General features: G+C 42.6%; 1 protein-coding gene across 1 annotated transcript in view; it reads right to left on the bottom strand.

Moving 5' to 3' along the window:
- Positions 1 to 21,005, bottom strand: part of epha7 (eph receptor A7) — a 166,625-nt gene that overhangs the window by 114,528 nt on the left and 31,092 nt on the right. Inside the window, exon 10 of the mRNA XM_061707495.1 lies at positions 20,251 to 20,406. Within this exon, the coding sequence (XP_061563479.1) occupies positions 20,251 to 20,406 (156 nt within the window). The remainder of the gene's footprint in view (positions 1 to 20,250; positions 20,407 to 21,005) is intronic.

The following is a 21,005-nucleotide window of genomic DNA, read 5'->3' as shown; positions in this document are numbered from 1 at the left end:
TTAAAACCCTGTAGTGTTAAGTGGATTAGGCCTGAAAAAACAATCATCTAGATTTGCAGGATACTATGAAATCATAGACCCGGATCACAGCAGAGCTGACTAATGTACGCATTCATGGGTTTTTCTGAATATGCGTTCTCCCTGTGCTTGTGAAACATCATCGGTCGCAACCGAAGAACTGCTGCGTTTCAAAGTCTGCGTACAGCCAAGCACGCTACTAATCCCCGAGCTGTCCTTGCTCTGCCCGATTTATTGAGGATGTATCCAGCAGAAAGGTAACTTGAGATTGAAAAGTATCCCAAAATACATTTTGCATTGAGCAACGATAACAGCAAAAGGATCTGGCTCACAAGTCAGTTTCACCTTGGATATACTACTTAAGTTGTGTAACAGATTGTGGTTTTAATCTGACTCTCATCCAAGAATGTCATCCAAATATGCTGTTAGTTTATCAAAATGGAGCCCATTTGGACATTTCTTCTGGTGTTGAAGATTAGTGGGAACATCAAGTACGTTCCAAAAGCAGAAACACCCTTTTGGCATCCTTCAAAGTTCATTAGTACGTTCTGCTGAGTCTCACCTGCCAAGTATCAACGTAGCAAGCGTCAACTTCAGAATACAATCCCCAATTTGCCATACTTCTATTTAGAAACTGACTTTACATCATGCTGCACTTGGACCAGAGTGGCACAAACTTCAATTCAATTCAATTCAGTTTTATTTGTATAGCGTCTAATACAACAGATGTTGTCTCTAGACGCTTTCCAGAGACCCAGAACATGAACCCCTGAGCAATTATTACATAAACAATGGCAGGTAAAAGCCTTAACCCAAACAGTGGCAGCACACAGCAGGCAGGTGGAAGCAGCAGGGGGATGACCAGACAGCAGGTGGAAGCTGCAGCGGGATGACCAGAGGGCGGGGGCAGGCAGGTGGAAGCAGCAGGGGGATGACCAGACAGGGGGAGCAGGCAGGTGGAAGTGGAACTTGTAACAATGACTTCAAAAGAGCCACACCCTGCTAAAGAAAGGGGTGGAGTCAGCTTGACTCCACCCCCCCCCCACCCAAAAAAGCAGTTGCTTTGATTAGAGCAGTAAAAATATGTTGCAAAATTAAAAAAAAAAAAAGGAGATATTACTGTGTATCAGTATGGTATTTAGACCACAACATGCCACGGACATTTCATTAGCACCTCATGAAATTGTATGAAAAAGGATCAGGAAATGTTTCTAAAGCTCTTTTATACATGCTGCTTTTGATACCCCCCCCCCCCCCCCTTCTGTTATTGAACAGATCGGGCAGATGTCGTCCAGACACTAGCCACAGAAGCAACACAAGCAACACGAGCAACACGAGCGCAAACTTGATGCTTTTCAACGTTAAAGCCTTTCAGTTTCAGACTTTTTAATTTGTTCTCTTGGAGAAACAACCCATCTTTTCAAATATACAATCCGATATGTTAAGCAGACAAGGGTTAAGCTTTTACGTGGGGTGTTTAGTGCCGGGCAGACACTGTGCCCTTTGTTTGTGCAGTCAACAGAAGCGTCGGGAAGCTTTTATCTGTCCAGAGCTGTTTCCGAAACAAGGCCACTGAAACGCGGTGACAGCACACCCAAAGAAATGCCGCTGCAATGTGAAGCACTAAAAGGCTCGACAGAGCTTTTCATTTGCATACAATGTCAAGCCTGTTCATATAGTTTTTTTCCCCGTGCATGATTTATACTGCAAGTAAACCGGACAACATCAAAAACAGCATGTCCTGAAAGCAGTTTGGTGTATCGGTTTTGAAATCTAAACGGGCCTAATGCCGTTTTACAGGGTAGTCATGCATGTCAGAGGGAGACAGTGATTCACCCTAATGGACTGTAGACCTGCTTTAATTCAATTGTTAACGAGATAGAAAATGCTGCAAAAACGTCCTGCATCCATCACTTCTGCAGACGGCGAGCTTCACTGAGCTTCCCTGACAATCAAAATGATGAAGACAGCGGCACACTTAAAGTTAATGTCTTCCAAAGGGAAAGACTTTAAAGCTCATCCCTCCCTCAGAATTTATGGACACAATTCCAACCTGGATTATCACAAGCCTTTTACTGCCGCGTACAAATTCTCCTGACATGCAAACGACAACTGGCTCCGCAACATCAAACGTGCACAGGACCGCAGACCATTTGCCCGTAAATGTTCCCATAATGACAAAGAGATTAGCTCATCTCGTAAAACAATGAATAACAAATTGCTGCTTTCATCTTTCACGTTCATGGCCGTTGGCTTTTAAGGCCCACATGTTGGGATAAATAAATTCTCCTCAACGTAGTTAAGTTTATACGTCTCGCACATTTTGTCTATGATTCTTTTTTTTCTTCAAAAGGACATCTTCATTTTCTGCGCCGAGGGTTCTGTTTTCTCAGGAAATATTCTTCAAGGGAATCAGAGGGAGGAGCTTTGCAAGTCATTAAATTTGTCACATTAACTAACAACAACAAATCATGCATATGCATAACACCAAAACTGCTATCAACGTATTCTGGCTCATTAATACAGCACACAGTTGTTTTTCCTGTTAGAACCAAGGGCAAAACGGGCCCATGCATATTCATGATGGAGGGGAGATAAGAGAGCGGCTGGCGGCGGGGAGATGAAAGAGCCACCTGTGGCAGGTGAAGTGCAGGGGAGCGACTGCCAATGGCGGCACTCGACTTCAGCCTGCGACATCCGCACTCCACCCAGAGCACTCCACCCTCTGCACCCTCCCCACCCCCATCACCCTCTCCACCCTCTCCATCCTCCCCGCACAAGGAGCACACCGTGACTCAACGCTTTTCACCCAGGAGATGCAGATGAGCGTGCGCCCGCACACTCCCAGCACCGCCACTTCTGCGGTCACGAGAAGAAGCGGTGACATCGCTGTTTACTCGTGACCCGTTTGTGCAGGTTCATTCAATATTCCCCAAACTGTTTGAACAACCCGCTGCATTTCTGACCCGCAACGTGTGTTAAGAGCCCAGATATACTTGCTGTTGGTGCTTGCGTTCACGTCCGTTCTCGTGCACCACCAACTGCAACGTTGCTCGTGTAGTACGCGAGGAGAGCACGTCATACCGGCGGTGACCGATAGGGGGCAGTAAGCAGAGCAACAGTTGGAAAAGTGATTCAATATTTAGTAGCGGTAGTAGCAGTAGCAGATTAGAACAACGAACAAGTTAGTATGACAACATTGGATGAAGAGGAGATTATAACATTGCTTTGATTGCGATCTCGGCAAAGGAAATGGCGCCAGAACTCGGTTTTATTTTTTCCCACATTCCGTTTTAATCTTTTTCCATTTTCCGTCTATTTCAGTTTTTAATTTTTGAGAAGTTGGTTTTTAGGATTTTATGCAAATGTAACCCCAAGACAGTATATAAAGTAATGAAATATAGACAATTAATGCAATTATAACCGAAAACTTTAATGTTTTCATACCTTTAAACATATTTAAAAGGCAAAAACATGGCACTAGTTATTCTTGTGTCCAACAAAACATTCCTTTTTTGGGGATAAACAAAAAAATACCAAAAGTAATGTAATGATGAAAAAAAAAAATCGATCTTTAGACATACGAATCGAGTTTTAGGAATTAATATGAGAATCGATTTAGAATGGGAAAAAATCGATTTTTTTCAACACAGGCCTAAGCGTTGCTTAATTCCGACCTTGTCACTGCCATAACCAACGGTCCAAAACAGACAAGTTAAACCAGCTTTGGAAAACCTTTGAAGGTGGTCACGCAGACTTGGTGAGCCAACATGTCACATGACCCAGTTTGTTTCAAAACCTCAGCTCTCTCTCTCTCTCCCTCCCTCTTACTCTCTCTCTCTCTCTGTCTCTCTCTCCTCCTACGCCTTTGGCGTGCCTTTGTTTCTCCGAACATGCTGCGTCTGGACGACGCAACATGAAAGCCCGACTCCACCTGCAGCACAGATTTGCATCCCGTCCTGAGCCGGCGGTTGTCCGTCTGTCCGTCCGTCCGTCTCTCTGTCCGCCCGCGCCTCCTTCAAGGCTCAAGGGCTCGTCTCTCTCCCCCGATCTCCTTTTCCCTTTCTCCTCGGCCACTCAGTCCCGAGCTCCGTCTTATCTTCCCGTGTCCTCCGCTCTCTCACCGCTCCTCCCAGTCAAGTTTCATTTCACGGATTAGCCTTGCCAGAGCCCCCACAGCCTGAAATGTCTCAATCACCAAGTTTCTCCTTCCAGCTCTGCCTCTGTGAGCCGCCACGGCCGGGCAGGAGCACGTCTGGCTATTTCTGTTGCCCGTGCATACAAATGGAATACGTGGAACGGACGGTTCCTGTTTCCTGTCACAGCATCTGCATGCTAATACGGCACCGATTTTAGAAACCGACCCTGTTATTTTCTTGTGGAACAGAAATCCACAAGTACAACACTGCAGGTGTGTGCAAAGGTATGAACTCAATCTGGCACACAGGAAACGAGGTAGCGGATCGTTTTTTTGAGGTCATGTTTCCGAGCGCATCACGGTTCTGTGTGGAGGTTGTAAGGCCTGAGTAAATCCAGGCTTAGGAAGGAAGAATCTGCTGCTTATCAGCCTTGAGAGGTGCTCAGGGCTAACTTAACCCTCCACAGCCTATTAGCTGGCTCGGCTCTAATTGGGGAGAGGGGCGGCAGGGGTGAGCGCTATTCAAATCGCCCATGAGGTAATCCTCGCTCTACAAATGTGTGTTGTGACCCCGTGACCTCGCCGCTAATGATGTGGCTGCAGGAGGACCGGTGAAAAGGGAAGACATGCAGAAGAGAAAAGAGCTCAGAGAGCTTTAGGTGAAGCGCCTGCAGCTGCTGTTACCCAACAGCCAAAACCTCAACATTACCTCAATACTGCAGAAGACTTAATCATTCCAATACTGGGGATTGCTTCCCATACACAATGTGTGCTCTAAGTTAGATTTGATGTTATCCCTCGTCTCTGGAGAGACATATGCTGGCAGGAAGCCGGCACAGCATCGTTTCCACTGTGTAACCAAACAATAAAGACATCTTTGGTCTGCTTGGAGAAAAAATTACAAATACTAACAATCTAGGATGTGAATAAGTATCAAACAGGAATCCTGATGTATAAAGTCATATGCTCTCCGTTAACTTTACCCAGACATTTTCATAATTATTTTGAGTTTAATTCTTATTATCTTATTATTAGGGCTGGGAATCGATTAAAAAAAATAATCGAATTAATAACAGGCTTTGTAATTAATTAATCGCAATTAATCGCAATTTGATCGCATATCAATTTTAGTCCTGAGAACAATGAGATTTCCTTTTTTAGTTTGTTTCAAATGGATTTTTGTATACGACTGAATGATTGACTAGTGAAAACATATGTTCAATTTATGAAACAGTTTATTTTTATCAAGGTGGCGCTTCACCAAGAACAAATCAGTGCAGTAAATAAATATATGCAGTATGAACATTGAATGAGACAGGTAGCCTATAGTCAAGGACCTTCTGTAAACAACACTTAAATATAACAAAATACTTTCAACTGTTTCAAGTTCATTCCAGAACATGGAAACACATTAGAAAACAGAGCACGCTTCCATCCATCCGTTTTTTAAAACAAAATTTCCCATCCACGGGACCAACGAGACCCTTTTCGTCTGCGACTTCATTCACCTTTAACGTGTGTGGTAACAACTTAGCTTGTGTTATGACGACGGCTGCACTTCATTAACACTAATGCACGTTGGTTGCAGAACCTTGAGAGAGAGGGTTGTGAAACGCTTTGATCTCACCGCGGAGCTTACAATGGGAGCCCACGTAAGTGTCATAACTCTCTCGGTCCGTCCGAAATGCTACACTAAAAAGTATATACTAAAAAGTACACTTAAGTTTGGCACACTTTTGAGTAAATTTTGATTTCGGACGCAGCCTCTCTCTCTCAAGGGTCTGGTTGGTTGATGCGCCGTCCGTGTGAAAGTCGTCCCGTGAGAAACGTTCCGAGGGGGAAAAACTAATGCGATTAAAATGCGCGCTATTTTTCTAGCGCGCTATTTTTTCTGTAATTAATTAATCGAAATTAACGCGCAAAAGTCCCAGCCTTACTTATTATCATTCATACTCCACAAGAAGAAGGAATGATTTGCATATTCCCTTCTGCAGAACCGCAGTTGCTAAATTCTCATTTTTGTATCAAGTAGGGCTGTCAGCGTTAACGCGTTAATCGCGATTAGATTAATGCAATCCATAATGCGTTATTTTTTTTTAATCGCATTTTAATCGCAAACCTTTTTGTCCCTTCTACTCACCCGTAGTCGACTCTTCTGTAATGATCCAGAAGAGGGCGGTAATGCACCGGAAAAAACTGGATGCCAACCGCCAATAAACCTCAAGAAGAAGAAGACTCCTCTGTAGCGTCTGTAGCTCTGTTTTATAATACATCCATGGTAGCGCCATGTTTGCTGTTTCCTAAAGTAAACTTCCACCACCACCAACTACAAAGAGACGCCAAACTGAACCACTACCCGTGGATAGAAACAGAAAACGTGTGTTCGCCGAGAAGTGGCTGCATGATGTTACGCGGCGACGCGCACCGTACGTTCGCGCTCCCGCGTACCCTACCCTGTAAGCTCTGCGTTGGTGCAACGCGGAACCATAAATCAGCCAGTGTCCATCACTGCGTGCAGCAGTTACCTGCGCCAGCAAGACGCTGCTCTGATTATGGCTCAAAGTTTCTGAAAACCCCAAATAAAAAATAAATTAGAGAATATTTTATGAAATCAATAAACAATTCCATCATCAAAATTATAACAAATAAAGGTTTAACATATCTTGCTTTGAATGTAATAAGACTAGGTAATATATTAGTTTCACCTTTTAAGTTGAATTATTGAAATAGATTAACTTTTACACCATATTCTAGTTGAATTATTGAAATAGATTAACTTTTACACCATATTCTAGTTGAATTATTGAAATAAATTAACTTTTACACCATATTCTAGTTGAATTATTGAAATAAATTAACTTTTACACCATATTCTAGTTGAATTATTGAAATAAATTAACTTTTACACCATTTTCTAGTTGAATTATTGAAATAAATGAACCTTTACACCATATTCTAGTTGAATTATTGAAATAAATTAACTGTTACACCATATTCTAGTTGAATTATTGAAATAAATTAACTTTTACACCATTTTCTAGTTGAATTATTGAAATAAATTAACTTTGTAAAGGACCATATTGAGCCATTCATCTTTATAAGTGAATAAATATCGTTTTGCCTATAACTTATTCCTGCATCCCTCTTTTATCGATCCGGCGAGACGGGTCACCGCGTTTTTGGAGGCCCAAGTCACATATCCAGGGGCTCCTCTGAGCACCAGACCAAAATAATTATGTGCAGCCCTGTCTATATGGCACTTTGTTTAATTTGAAAAACTGTATTTGAAATAGACAGTGTTTTAAGTTGGTCTACATGGCACTTTTTTGAAAGAAAATACAAAAGGTCAAAAAGGAAATTCTTTCTTTGTGTTCATTTGATTCCCAATTAAGACACAATGGTAAGAAATGATTTACATTATGGGCTTAAAACTGCCTTGAAATGCGAAATAACAGAATTTTAAACATGCAATTCAAAATGCGATTAATCGCGATTAACTTTTGAAATTATGCGATTAATCGCGATTAAAAAAAATAATCGTTTGACAGCCCTAGTATCAAGGTTTTGTGCTGTGGAACAGTTTAAAACATCTAAGTGAAACATGCCCAACATTATCTGCATTCAAAAGAAAGCTGAAAAAAAGTTGATAGATTTTTTATATATCTGTGTTTTTCATTCACTACTATTCAAATATATTTCTAAGCTATTTAATTGTATTCTGAAGTATTGTATAACTCAGTTATCAGTTATTCTGTATAGGCCTTTGTATTGTGCTTATATGGTTTTGTGAATTATTGTTTTGGATTTTTTCTTGTTTTTAGGAGGGCAGAGTCGCTTATAAGCCCTTCGGGTTTTTATGACCTCTCCCGCACATCTTTCCTTAACTTTTTTCCTCTCTGTAATGTTCCTTTTTACGAGTGCAAACAATAAAAAATAAAAACACAATAAAAAAACTAATGTTTTTTTTAAACGCTGAAACGGCAGAAAACGGAGACGGCCAGAGGCGTTTAGTGGCAGCTCTGAGCAGCTGCACGGTGCCGGGTCCGGGACGAGCACCCGACACCGCGGCTAGCTGCACGTCTCCACGGCCCCACGTCTGCTCATGTCTATCCTGTTTTGAGGCAGCACACGGCATTTGCATGGCCTCATCTGATTACAGTGTGGATACAAACAGATGCAATGATTTCCATTGATTTTACATGTCCACGGCCAGTACGGAGCAACGGCGGCGGGGGACGCGCTGCACGACCAGAGCCATGTACCACTCCATGCAAACATGCACAGGAACACGGCTCAGGTAGAACCAGACAGTAGAGAAGCCCCATGCAAATACTTATCATTTCATACTTTCACTCATTTGTTTAGGTCATTTTAATATTTATTTATCTATTTATTCTTTATTTCATTCATTAACCCTTGTGCTGTCTTTGGGTCAAGAGAGGGTGAAGGGAGAAAAGAAGGAATGAAGGAAAGAAGGAAGTAAGGAAGAAAGGAGAAAAGAAGGAAGGAAGTAGGAAAGGGAGTAAGGAAGGGAGAAAAGATGGAGGGGAGGAAAGAAGGGAGAAAAGATGGAAGGAAGGGAGAAAGAAAGGAAAGAAGGGAGGGAAGAAGGAAGGAATGGATAAAATAAGGAAAGAAGGAAGGAAAAGCAAAGAAGGTAATAAAGGAACGAATGACAGAAGGGAGGTAGGAAGAAAAAGGAGTAAAGGAGGGTAAAAAGGAGGAAAAGAGGAAGGGAAGAAGGAAGGAGAGAGCATGGCAGGAGGAAAGAAGGATAGAAGAATTGGGTCATTTTGACCCAAAGACAGTACAAGGGTTAAAAGAAAAACAAAACAGTTCAATATAATTAAAACAAATCTCTTTCCTTGAATGAAAGGGAACAGAAAGAAGACTAAGCTTATTTTATCTGTCCCTTTTTCCTAAGAAATCAAATTTCAATTAATGCAATAATAAAAAAAAACAAAAGCAACAATTACGCAATTTAAAAAATAAAAAAAAAGTAGATTAAAAAAAAGACAATTTTTTTGTCATTTCTCCTCCATGCCCCAAAAATTATTCGGTTGCCAAAACCTTTTAGCATAAATCCTCAGAAAAGGGGCTGACAGCTAGTCTGACCTTTTCCCGACTGGAGCTGAACTTCCAGGCAGAGTTATTAATTGAAAGTTTTTAGACAAACACTTGGATTTATGAAGTTTCATATTCCCTGTATGTTTTAACCAACACAATATTAGATCCATTAGATAAATTGCCTTTTCCTGCAGGCGCGTGTGATGAAATGAGTTGCTGCATGATGTGATATGAATCACGCTGGAGCCTGGTCCATCCATTACGTGCTGTTTGATGTACTGTCTGTCGTTATGCACATGCCTCTCATGCAGATGGCGTCATGTTTAGGCAGCGAGGGTTGACATTTAATATATCCTCGTCTTTAATGTTCAATGTAGAACTCTAGTTGGGCTCTGCTGGATGGCTTGACCTAGGGGTTGCCACCTTTCAGAAATAGAAATAAGATTTCAGCAGTGCAGGCGCCAAAAAAAAGGGTCATCCCCAAAACTTCTAAACTGCATAGAAATGTATTTATTTTATATGAAAAGCCAAAATGCTTTGATTTAAAGTGCTTTAATAGCATTGAACCTGCATGACAGCCAACCATATAGCAAGTGAAATATCAGCCCAGATGTATAATATAACCTACAGGTGAAGGTCAGAACATTAGAATATGGTGTAAAAGTTAATTTATTTCAATAATTCAACTTAAAAGGTTAAACTTATATACAGGACTGTCTCAGAAAATTTGAATATTGTGATAAAGTTATTTATTTTCTGTAATGCAATTAAAAAAACAAAAATGTCATACATTCTGGATTCATTACAAATCAACTGAAATATTGCAAGCCTTTTATTATTTTAATATTGCTGATTATAGCTTACATTTTAAGATTAAGATTCCCAGAATATTCTAATTTTTTGAGATAGGATATTTGAGTTTTCTCGCTAATCCCATCAGTCTCGAGCGTGATGTCCGGGTTGACGTTCAAGCGCACGAGTGTGCACACACAAAACGGCCGACGCAAGTAAGAGTCTGCGCAGCAACCAATCCCAACTCAAGTCTGTTTGTTAAAACAACAAAGGACAAAGAGCTGGATAAAACCAAAGTAGTATGCAAGATCTGACAAGTGGAGTTCAGTTATAGTAGACAAACCTGACAAGGTATCATGCTACACTAGCGTTAGCTTCCAAAAACAAGCCGCCCGGAGCAAAAGAAAACAAACTGAGGGAATTGCTAACATTGCCAGCCAATTCTCCACTGTTGGATCGCCTTGCGTACACCTTTGTGTCCCAGGGACCAGTATTGCCTCGCAGAGGGTTTTTTTTCAACTTGGGCGATATTGTCACCGCTAACAGGAGCTAAAAGGAGCTAAAAGGAGCTACCTATCCCCAGATCATGTCAATGAGCTCCTTTTCCTGCACAAAAATCTCAAAATGAGTGAGAAGTGATGGAGACTTGAGGCAGTTTTCTTTACAGATCAAGTTTAAGCTGTCCAATTTACAAGTTTACAACTTGGGGTCTGAGTCGAAGTGAATCGTTATAAATCTATTCAGAACTCCCACACCATCCCCAGCACTCCGAAATACAACCAAAACCACAACCCAAATAATTCTGACACTCTTAGACAATAACCTTGTTGCAGATCAGTGACCCGAGTTTGCCCTCGCTTGTGTCATGTGACCACAATGTGACTGAAGTCTATGTAATTAGAACAATCTCATTTATCACATTGTTATATTCCTGCAAATACAATTATTCATCATCCAGCTCTTTCAAACCCAGTTATTACTAAAGTAATTAGTGAAACATGGGAACAAACCTTCGGGGGAAAGAAGAAACTCCATCAGACAGAGTTTTTTTTTAAGTTTTTCCCAATTATTTGTTATGTTTGAGAGTGCTTGAGAACGGCTCACCATCGCCTCAGCTTCCTCTGGAAGCTCCAAGCTGCCACTCACAGAACCCATTAGACATCGAGACGAGAGGACGCCCGGTCATAATTGGTGATAATTCTATTGATTTGGATTGAACTGCATTGAACTGGACTCTCTGGGAAGTGGCTTGAAATGATGTCTGTTGTAAAACGTCAACAGGAAGTAGAGTAGTACTGAAATGTGGCAGTTACATCAGCACCTCCCATCTGCTGCCCGTCCACAGCCCCTTGGGACTCCGGGAAGGATTGGACCCTCAGACGGGTGTAAACTTGTTGAGGTGGCACATTTTTGAGGGGTTGTGGCGAGGGCAGTGGGGGCTTGATGGAGCAGACCGCTCCCAAATTCCCCTTTCAGGCCCAAGGTCGCAGCGGCGCCGCTCACAGCTGCCGCATGATGGATGCCCAACTCCCCGACCTGTCAGCGACTTCAGGCCGGGCTTCTCCTCTGAGGGGGACAGCGTCCTAACGGCCGTCCGCATCACATGCATCTCATCTTCTCAGCTTTGCATATGAATAGCGTGGACAAACGTTCGGCAAATAAAAGCCTCCTCCCTCCGCCCCCTTTAAGCACATCACACATGGGAAACAATGCCTTCAGAGCCATACTTCTTAGAGTCTCCTCCTCATCTTTATTCACAACGGATTTGCCTTTTACACGTCTCCACATTACATCTTCATCTAATTTAATCTATCCTCGCGGACACGTCCTTAATCTCTGTGTGCCAGTGATGGGCCCCTGTCACTGTTTTGCTAAGGACTATGATATGGTAGCTTTAGAAACCTCTGTAAAATAAAAAAAATCTAAAATCTGTCAGGCTATTTATTCAGGCAGTGCAAATTCATTTTCAATTACCATTCATTGTGGAAAAAGGCATAAAAAAGGGGAATCACAGTGACTACCAATCACACTAGCTTAATCCAGCAATGAATAAAGAAATGCACGTCCAGAAAGTGAAGCCGAATCTGTGCTGGGTCAATGATCAGGAAGTTAAAAATACATATTTACACATAATGGTATGGGGTCATCAAATGGAGCCTCAAAGTTAATGAAAATGAATAATGGAAAGTGTGCATTAGGCAACTCCAGTAATTACTGTGCGACTCGGACAAGGTGATTACCCAGGAGGAACAGCCAGAGGACACTGCGAGAGGGGGAACTTTCTGCCGTTTTCGCCCGTGCGTGTGCGCGCCCGCCCTTGATGAGTTGGGGGGACGCCGGAGCGGAGCGCTAACATCCGCTCAGGATGGTTAAAGAAGTGAGTAATGGACCTGTCTCTGAGAGCAAGATCTGTACGGTTGCCGCCGTGCTTCTCTGAGAGATTGGTGGTTTGTTGTCACTAGCCGAGCCTGAGTTATGTCCTTGTCTGTGTCAGACGCTGAAAGGAACTGAGAAAAGCGGATGAATAAGGCTTGGAAAAAAGCACATTAACATGCTCAAACTAAGGTTGCGGAATTCACTCAAAGGAAAAAGAGACAAAAAACTCATGAAGAGGCTTGTTAATGTTTGGCGCTGTGCTTTATACGGATGTCCCGAGGTCCAGACATCGCTGCACAGGTTCAAGTTCATCACAGACTTCATTGTGGTTTCGTTCTATTCATAAATGATTCCACATTTTTAAAGCGGTGAGGCGGTGTGTTGCTTCGTAGCCGGATTATTTCAGCTCTGAATAAACGAAACTGTCATTTCCAGGAGGTTCCAAAGCTTTTCTTGCCACTGTATGTGACTTCTGAGCTGGGTGTTTACTTAGCGAGCTATGAGGATGTGCCATTTCTCTGAGTAAATGAGTGATGATGTTAACGGTAAAGCTGAGGGCAGACTAAGGCGAGGCCGTGCCTCGCACTTCATCATCCCCGTTACACGCCGGCAGGAAGTGAATCATCTTACAGCGTAACGTGTTAAAGTGCTGTTTAAATGAGTCAGCCGTAATTCAGAGGCGGCACGCCACAGCCGACGTCTCAGAAGAGATTCAATTCAAGTTAAATCTCTTAATTGATGTGGTTTCACTTCACACCACATCTTAGAGCACCTTAAAAACAACACAGACAAGTTGAAATGAATTATAGCTCCAGTCAGAACAACTATAACCCAGTCCATGTAACTTTGAGGGATGTTAATCTAATACAATCATTTAAATCCAGTTCAGTTCAGGGGGGGTTCGGTCTCCAGTGGGGAGACTGTAGACTGCAGCCTCTAAACATTGCCACTGTGTCTCCGTGTTTGAATGACAAACAAGGTTTGCTTTCACACTTTAAACTGAGAATCCTTTGTCATGGTGGCTCTTATACTTGGACAGTTAGCGGCTCATTTTTGGTTCAGACATAGTGTTGCCAGCCGTCCCTTAAAAAACGGATTTGTCCCGTATTTATAAACTAAAGTAGCGTCCCGTATTGAGCTGAAAAGAGACGCACTTTGTCGTATTACTGTGAGAGTCAAAAATAGTCATAAAATGCCAATGGAAAATGGCATTGAGCTGTTGAGTTCATAAGTTATTTGTTTCTGTTTTACTCCAACTGTAGCTACAGTCATGGCCTTTGAGGCTCAAATACGTTTACAAGTTTTCTACACACTTTCTGTTTGCACTTTTGTTGTTGCACTAAAAATGTGCACAATTACAGAATGGATGTTCTGTTTTCTTTCTATTGTTTTATATTTATTTACACAATTTTAAGTTAAGCAGGACAGGTTTCTGTTTAAGAAAGATACTTATTTTATTCAGTTCATTTTGTTATTTTGTATTAAGTAATAATTAGTTTTCCATGTGTTCATGAACATTTAAAAATATGCATCTAATTCAATTCAGGTTCGAGTCAAATAGTTAAAAAATAATTTCTCTCAAAAAAAAGGGGCTAAAAAAATCCACCACGCCAGGAAGGGTGAAGGCAACCGGGTCGGCCGGCCGGTGAGGGCTCCCTTATTTATCTTTCAGGGAGTTGGCAACCCTAGTCAGACACAATATCCAGCATGGAGAGGACGAGCAGCTCTGAGCTTCCACGGCTCTCGTGCGCCGCGACCATCCTGGCTACACCGTCCCCCGTTCTGCTTAATATATCCACAGTTCATTCTCTGAATCCAGCCGTAGTTGTAGTCGCTGTGTCAATGACAGGACATCTGCACACTTCAGTCCGTCAGGTAATGACTTGCTGCCGACGCGTCTCACTTGATGAACACAGTCATCACAGCAGAAACATAACAACTGGACCAGGGGTCGGCAACCCGCGGCTCTAGCGCCGCCCTAGTGGCCCCCTGGAGCATTTTTAAAAATGTTTGACCTTTTTTTTCCTTTTTTTTCTTCTTTTTTCTTTTTTTTTTCTTCTTTTTTTGCTTTTTTTCTCTTTTCTTCCTTTTTCCTTTGCTTTTTAATCTCGACATTTCGAGTTTTTTCTTGAAATTGTACTTCAACATTAATCTCGACATTTCGACTTTTTTCTCGAAAGTTTGACTTTTTTCTCGAAATTTTGACCTTTTCCTCAACATTTCAACTTTTTTCTCGAGATTGTACTTCAACATTAATCTTGACATTTCGACTTTTTTTCTCAACATTTCGACTTCTTTCTCGAAATTTTGACTATTTCCTCGACATTTCGACTTTTTCCTCGACATTTCGACTTTTTTCTCAACATTTCAACTTTTTTCTCGACATTTCGCCATTTGCCTTTATTCTAAGGCTTATACAAGAATTTTCATTTTTTGGGCTCCAGACATATTTGTTTTTGGTGTTTTTGGTCCAAAATGGCTCTTTCAACATTTTGGGTTGCCGACCCCTGAACTGGACAATCCCCCCCCAAACTGGGCTGATCTCAAGCTGAGTCAAAGTGTCAGCTGTGGATTGTTTCTCCAGGTGAGACCAGGAGCAGACTCCTGGACTTTGAACTCATCAGCACTGAGCAAACAGAGCTAAATCCGGCTTTGTGTACTTCTAATGCCGCGGCGTCCTGCACGACTTCCCCGTCGCACGTTCAGCGACTCCACACGCCCCGTCTCTCGTTCCCCAGCCATTGAAATGAATTCATCCGGGCTCGCCCAAATACCGTTCTGTGGGCTCGGGGGAGCCGCGCTGGCTTTTGTTCGTGCCACTGTAGCAGGCCATGCTGCCGCTGCATGTTTGGCAGCATGCCTTTGTCTTGTTGCCCCTTCATTTTAAAGTGTTGCCACAGCGCTGCGGTCTCGGGAAGCCGTCCCCCTTTTCCCAGTCAAGTCCAGGCGTCTCCGTGCAGATGAGAGCATCATCCGTTTGCAGCCAGGCAGAATTTATTACATTGTTGTTTCCGCAGTAACAGAGCAAACAAAGCGTTGGTTTGTGGTTGGGGGGGGGGGGGGGGGGGTAAACCGGATAGCAAAACAGAAAAACCCAATGTCCATTTAATGAAAGCTTTTCCAGATGTGAATTATGCAGATCCAGCCTTAATTTGCCTGGACGGCACAAGAACAACACTCTTGTTTCTCATTTACATCCTCGTCCACCTATGAGCCGCCGGGGTACAGACTCGTTCAGCATGGTCGCCTTTACATATATATATATATATATATATATATATATATATATATATATATATATATATATATATATATATATATATATATATATATGTATATATAAATGAATATTTATTAAAAATGGCTATTGGTGCAAACTATGATAACTATACATTGCTTGAATTTGTTGTATTTATACCTAAAATTTTCTTTGTTTTTCTGTTTTTCCTTTCTTTTTTTATACGCTACCTCTTTAGGTTTGCTTTTAACTTTTTGTTGTAATGTACTGTGTATTACAGGACTGTCTCAGAAAATAAGAATATTGTGATAAATTTCTTTATTTTCTTTAATGCAATTAAAAAAACAAAAATGTCATACATTCTGGATTCATTACAAATCAACTGAAATATTGCAAGCCTTTTATTATTTTAATATTGCTGATTATGGCTTACAGTTTAAGATTCCCAGAATATTGCAAATTTTTTGAGATACGGTAGGATATTTGAGTTTTCTTAAGCTGTAAACCATGATCAGAAATATTAAAATAATAAAAGGCTTGCAATATTTCAGTTGATTTGTAATGAATCCAGAATGTATGACATTTTTGCATTACAGAAAATAAAGGACTTTATTACGATATTCTAATTTTCTGAGACAGTCCTGTATGTGTTGGACCCCAGGAAGAATAGCTGCAGTTTTGCTGTAGCTGATGTGGATATAAAAACGATAAACTTTACGTGGGCCTCATGCAACCGTTACCCAAAGTCAGTGCTCAGAAATGCTCTCTCCGGTTCTGCTCCCCGACCATCCAGCACGAGGGGAAGAGCTGAGACACACCCAGACACCGCTGAGCTACATTCCTCTGCAGCGTCGGGCGCGAGACGGCAACTAAAACAACATGCTATTGTTTGCGCGACACCAGCGGCGCACGGGTCGCCCTTTTATCCGAGTAAACACTGCAACCACTTTAACTATCCTCTTCCATGTAACCGATAACATCATTCCCCTCCAAACATAAAAGCTTGAAGCTGCAGACCTCTGGCAACGTAAACACCAGTGAGAGACTCGGAGGGGAAAGGTCTCGGCCAGGCAGAAACAGACATGTTGCCTAACGAGCTGCCTCCCAGATGCTCATAAATAACAAAGAATCCTTCTTCACATGATATTTACAACATCCAATCCACGCTCCAATCCCTTAAATCCCCCACTTTGATTGTGTGATTGAGTGTGCAGGCAAGCCGGAGCAAACGCTGCACACCAACATCCCATCGCTGGCTCGGCCCCGCTTGTGTGGACTGGGATAAAAACGGCACGACGAGGACTTTCCCTGCACACCACTGATTCAGTCGTTTTTAGCGCTACACGTGCAATCCGCTTTGGACAATGTGTAAAATGTAAATAAAGACAGATTTCCAAACCGCATTTATTAGTATTTTATTCAAAAGCAATAATTAATTCGATACTTCTCTGCTCTTAACCGCTGTCAGTTACACTAGAAACATAGAGAAGGTGAAATATTTATTCTAAGCACCTCCAACAGCCTCAGAGAAGCGAAGGTACAAGACAAGAGCAAATGCTGCCCTTTTCCTAATTATTATAGTATTCAAACCACCGTTGGTTTTCGTTGCCACAGTTTTCATTTCATACGTCTTGAGCTGGCTCGACTCGCCTCAGTTTGGTTCTTTTCCACTAGGGGTCTAACGTGCCGAGTAGATACTTTTTCTGTAACTACTCTGCTGAGGTTCTAAGCAGCTGAGTGGGCTGTATCTGACATCATCACACTACAGGCCACCGATTGGTCGGGGGGTTGGAGTCAGACGTCTGAGTCAGGAGGAGGAAATCAGAGAAAGAGCAACTCTGACGGATTCTTGTTAATTTTATTCGACCAGCAATGGCAGCAAAAGTCTGTTTCATGATCCAACTCTGAGGTGCAGATGTTCATAAACCTGGTGCTGAGGAGAGAATTAAAAAGATCTAGACGGAGATAAGGAACGACCAGATCTACCAGGAGCTCTGTCACTTCATAGTAGGGCTGTGCGATTAATCGATTTTAAATCTAAATCGGATTTATTAATCAAGACGATGTTAAAAAAAGGAAAATCGGAAAATAGATTTTCCTTTTTTGCAGCTGGCTGCATTACAGACAGAGCTCGTCTAGTCATCTTTGTTTGGTCAAGAAAATGGTAAATGTTGTCACTTTACTAAACTCAAGGAGGATTTACAGTATCTTTCAATTGCACTTCATTCCCAATAGGGAAATTTGTTTGCTGTTTTTCTTTAAAAATAAAGATAAAATATTTGAAACAATTTATTCCATTGTCTTTTGTAGTTTTACCAAAAAAATCGAAATCGAAAATCGGGTTTTCAGAGAAAAAAAAAATCGGGACTTTATTTTTGTCCAAAATCGCCCAGCCCTACTTCATAGCTGCTCGCAGCTCCCAACTGACAAACAAGTTCTACATCTTTAGTGTTGTTGTCTTCTTCGTTTACACAATCAAATACATCACAGCAGCTTCACTCCAACCTCCTACTTCTGCTTCAGGTGCTGAATTGTTATGGAAAAGAAACCAGCTGAGTTGAGATGAGTAGAGCCGAGTAGGTACTAGTGGAAAAGTGCCATTAGGACATGACATCCTACCTGGTAGAGTTCCCCTAACAGGAGCACATGTCATTCCTAAACCTAAATATACCATTCAGCATTGAGGTTTCCTCCCCAGACGTGCCAGCCGTGGATCCGGCGGGCCCCAAGGCCCCCCCGACCCAGCGGAGGTTACACAAACACCAGGTCCTCGTTGGTCGGAAGGACACACCGTCCACAGTTTCAACTTGTCCCAATAGAGAGCCGTTTCCACCAGACCAGCGAAGAGAGCGGCGGTTCTGGATCCGGTTCTTTAGACATTTCGGAAAAAACCCGAAACACACCCGAAAAAAACCCGAAACAAACCCGAAACACATCCGAAATTAACCCAATAATAAACCCGAAAAAAACCTGAAACACACCCGAAAAAACCCCGAAACTAACCCAAAAATAAACCCGAAAAAACCCGAAACACACCCGAAAAAAATCTGAAAAAAATCCGAAACAAACCCGAAACAAACCCGAAAAAACCCAGAAACAAACCCAAAAATAAACCCGAAACAAACCCGAAACAAACCCAAAACACACCCGAGACTAACCCAATAATAAACCCGAAAAAAACCCGAAACACAGCCGAAACTAACCCGAAACACACCCGAAACAAACCCGAAAAAAACCCAAAACAAACCCGAAACTAACCCAAAAATAAATCCGAAAAAAACCTGAAACACACCCGAAAAAAACCTGAAACAAACCCGAAAAAAACCTGAAACAAACCCGAAACAAACCCAAAAAACCCAAAAATAAACACGAAACAAACCCGAAACACACCCAAAACTAACCCGAAACAAATCCGAAACTAACCCAAAAATAAACCTGAAAAAAACCTGAAACACACCCGAAAAAAACCTGAAACAAACCCGAAAAAAACCTGAAACAAACCTTAAACAAACCCAAAAAAACCCTGAAACAAACCCGAAACACACCCGAAACTAACCAAAAAATAAACCCGAAACACACACGAAATAAACACGAAACAAACCCAAAACATACCCGATAAAAACCCAAAAGCTTTAACCTCCATTGGTGGTGCAGCAAACGCGCTCTTAGACGCTGATTTCCAGCAGCGCTCTGATTAACCCCATCACCTGCGAGCTGTCCCTCCCGTCGCTTCCTTAGCACCACTTCTATTTCCAGCCTTTAGCTGCTCGGAGGTTTTGCCGCTGCACGTCCTCCTCATGAGGAGAACATACTTTGACATTTGAAAGGTTTTTTCTATCGTAATTAAAATGTGGATTCCTCACATCTGAAAGTCTGCTCTTATTTACACAGCGTGCCAAAACGTTTCCATCCCTGGGAACCGTAAATCACAGCAATGTAAAATGTTTATTTGTGTCATCACGATGACAGATGTGCGACTCCAGCTGCCGGGGTTCTCCCCGTACGAGTCCCGCGATACATCACCGGCAGAGATAAGGTGCTCAGATGTTGCTCCGGCACCCGTCCACCAACGGAGACGAGGGCGAGCGCTAACAAGGTCCCCGCTGGCCGGCGCGGCACCCGCATCCGCACGAACCCACGGCCGAGCGAAGAGGGCGAGAGAAATGAAAATAAAAGGCAGCGGCACTTTGCAGTAAACGTGTTTGTGAGTGGGGGGAACGGGAGCCCCAACCTCTCCGGCCAAATCCCTGGGCCCCGCGTAAACAAACCATCAGTGGCTGTCACGGAGCGGCTCCGCCGGCCAGGACAAAGGAGCACTGCTGCCGCCGCTCGCTGTAATTGCAATCTTTCAGACGGGAAATGGCAAATTGCACTTCTCATCATTAGCAACCGGCTAAGACGGAAAGCAGACACCCGAGCCCGGCAAACATAATTATATGACACAGTGAGAGGCAGAGGAACTGCTACGGAGCACATCTGGGGCTTTCATGAGACCAATTCTGCTGGCTGGCTGGCTGGCTGGAGCAGTCTGGATCAGATCTGCACCCCCCCCAACCCCCCTGGACTCCTCACATGTGTGGCTAGGGCTGTGTTTACCCAGAAACCAGAGCGGCAGACTCACTTGTGCAGGCCACGGACGGCGGGTCGGAGAGCGCCCGGTAGTAGCCGTCCTCGCAGTCGCAGCGCCAGGAGCCCTCGCGGTCGTTGAAGCTGTGTGAGGGACAGCGCGAGCACTGGAGGTCCTGGGACGAGGACTTGTAGAAACCACGACCACATGCTGCAGGAAGAAAAGGGAAGAAAAAACAAACACTTAGTCTTGTTTGCATGTATGAACCTATTTTGCTCGGTTCAAAAGCTCTGAAATCATCTGCGCTTTTCCACTAGTACCTACTCAGCCCGACTCAAACTCGCCTCGGTTCGCTTCTTTTCCACCAGGGGTCTAACGTAGAGTAGATACTTTTTCTGTTACTACTCTGAGTCGGCTGTATCTGACATCATCACACTACAGGCTAGGGCTGGGCGATATGGACCAAAAGTCATATCTCGATATTTTCTAGCTTGAATGGGGATACTCGATATATATAGATATTTTTTCTGTGCCATAATTGGGGTTTCCCCCAAAGCATTATATATAGCATAGCATCTCTGTTAGCATCTCTGTTAGCTTCATTTTTTTTTCAGTTTTTCAGTTTTAATACAAAGCCTCGTGCCAAATGTCACACAGGTTCCTTTATTAACAGAGGTCTGCACAATATCAACATGTATAAAACAAATGAAACAAAAATAAACTGCCTGCATATATAGAATAAAAATGCTTCTTGAATAAAATAAAACAAATATCCCTTTACTGCAATTCTCACATAAAACATTCAAGTC

This window comes from Cololabis saira, chromosome 18, assembly GCF_033807715.1.
Source record: "Cololabis saira isolate AMF1-May2022 chromosome 18, fColSai1.1, whole genome shotgun sequence".
Classification (NCBI taxonomy): domain Eukaryota; kingdom Metazoa; phylum Chordata; class Actinopteri; order Beloniformes; family Belonidae; genus Cololabis; species Cololabis saira.
This window is presented reverse-complemented; position numbering and strand designations above follow the sequence as displayed.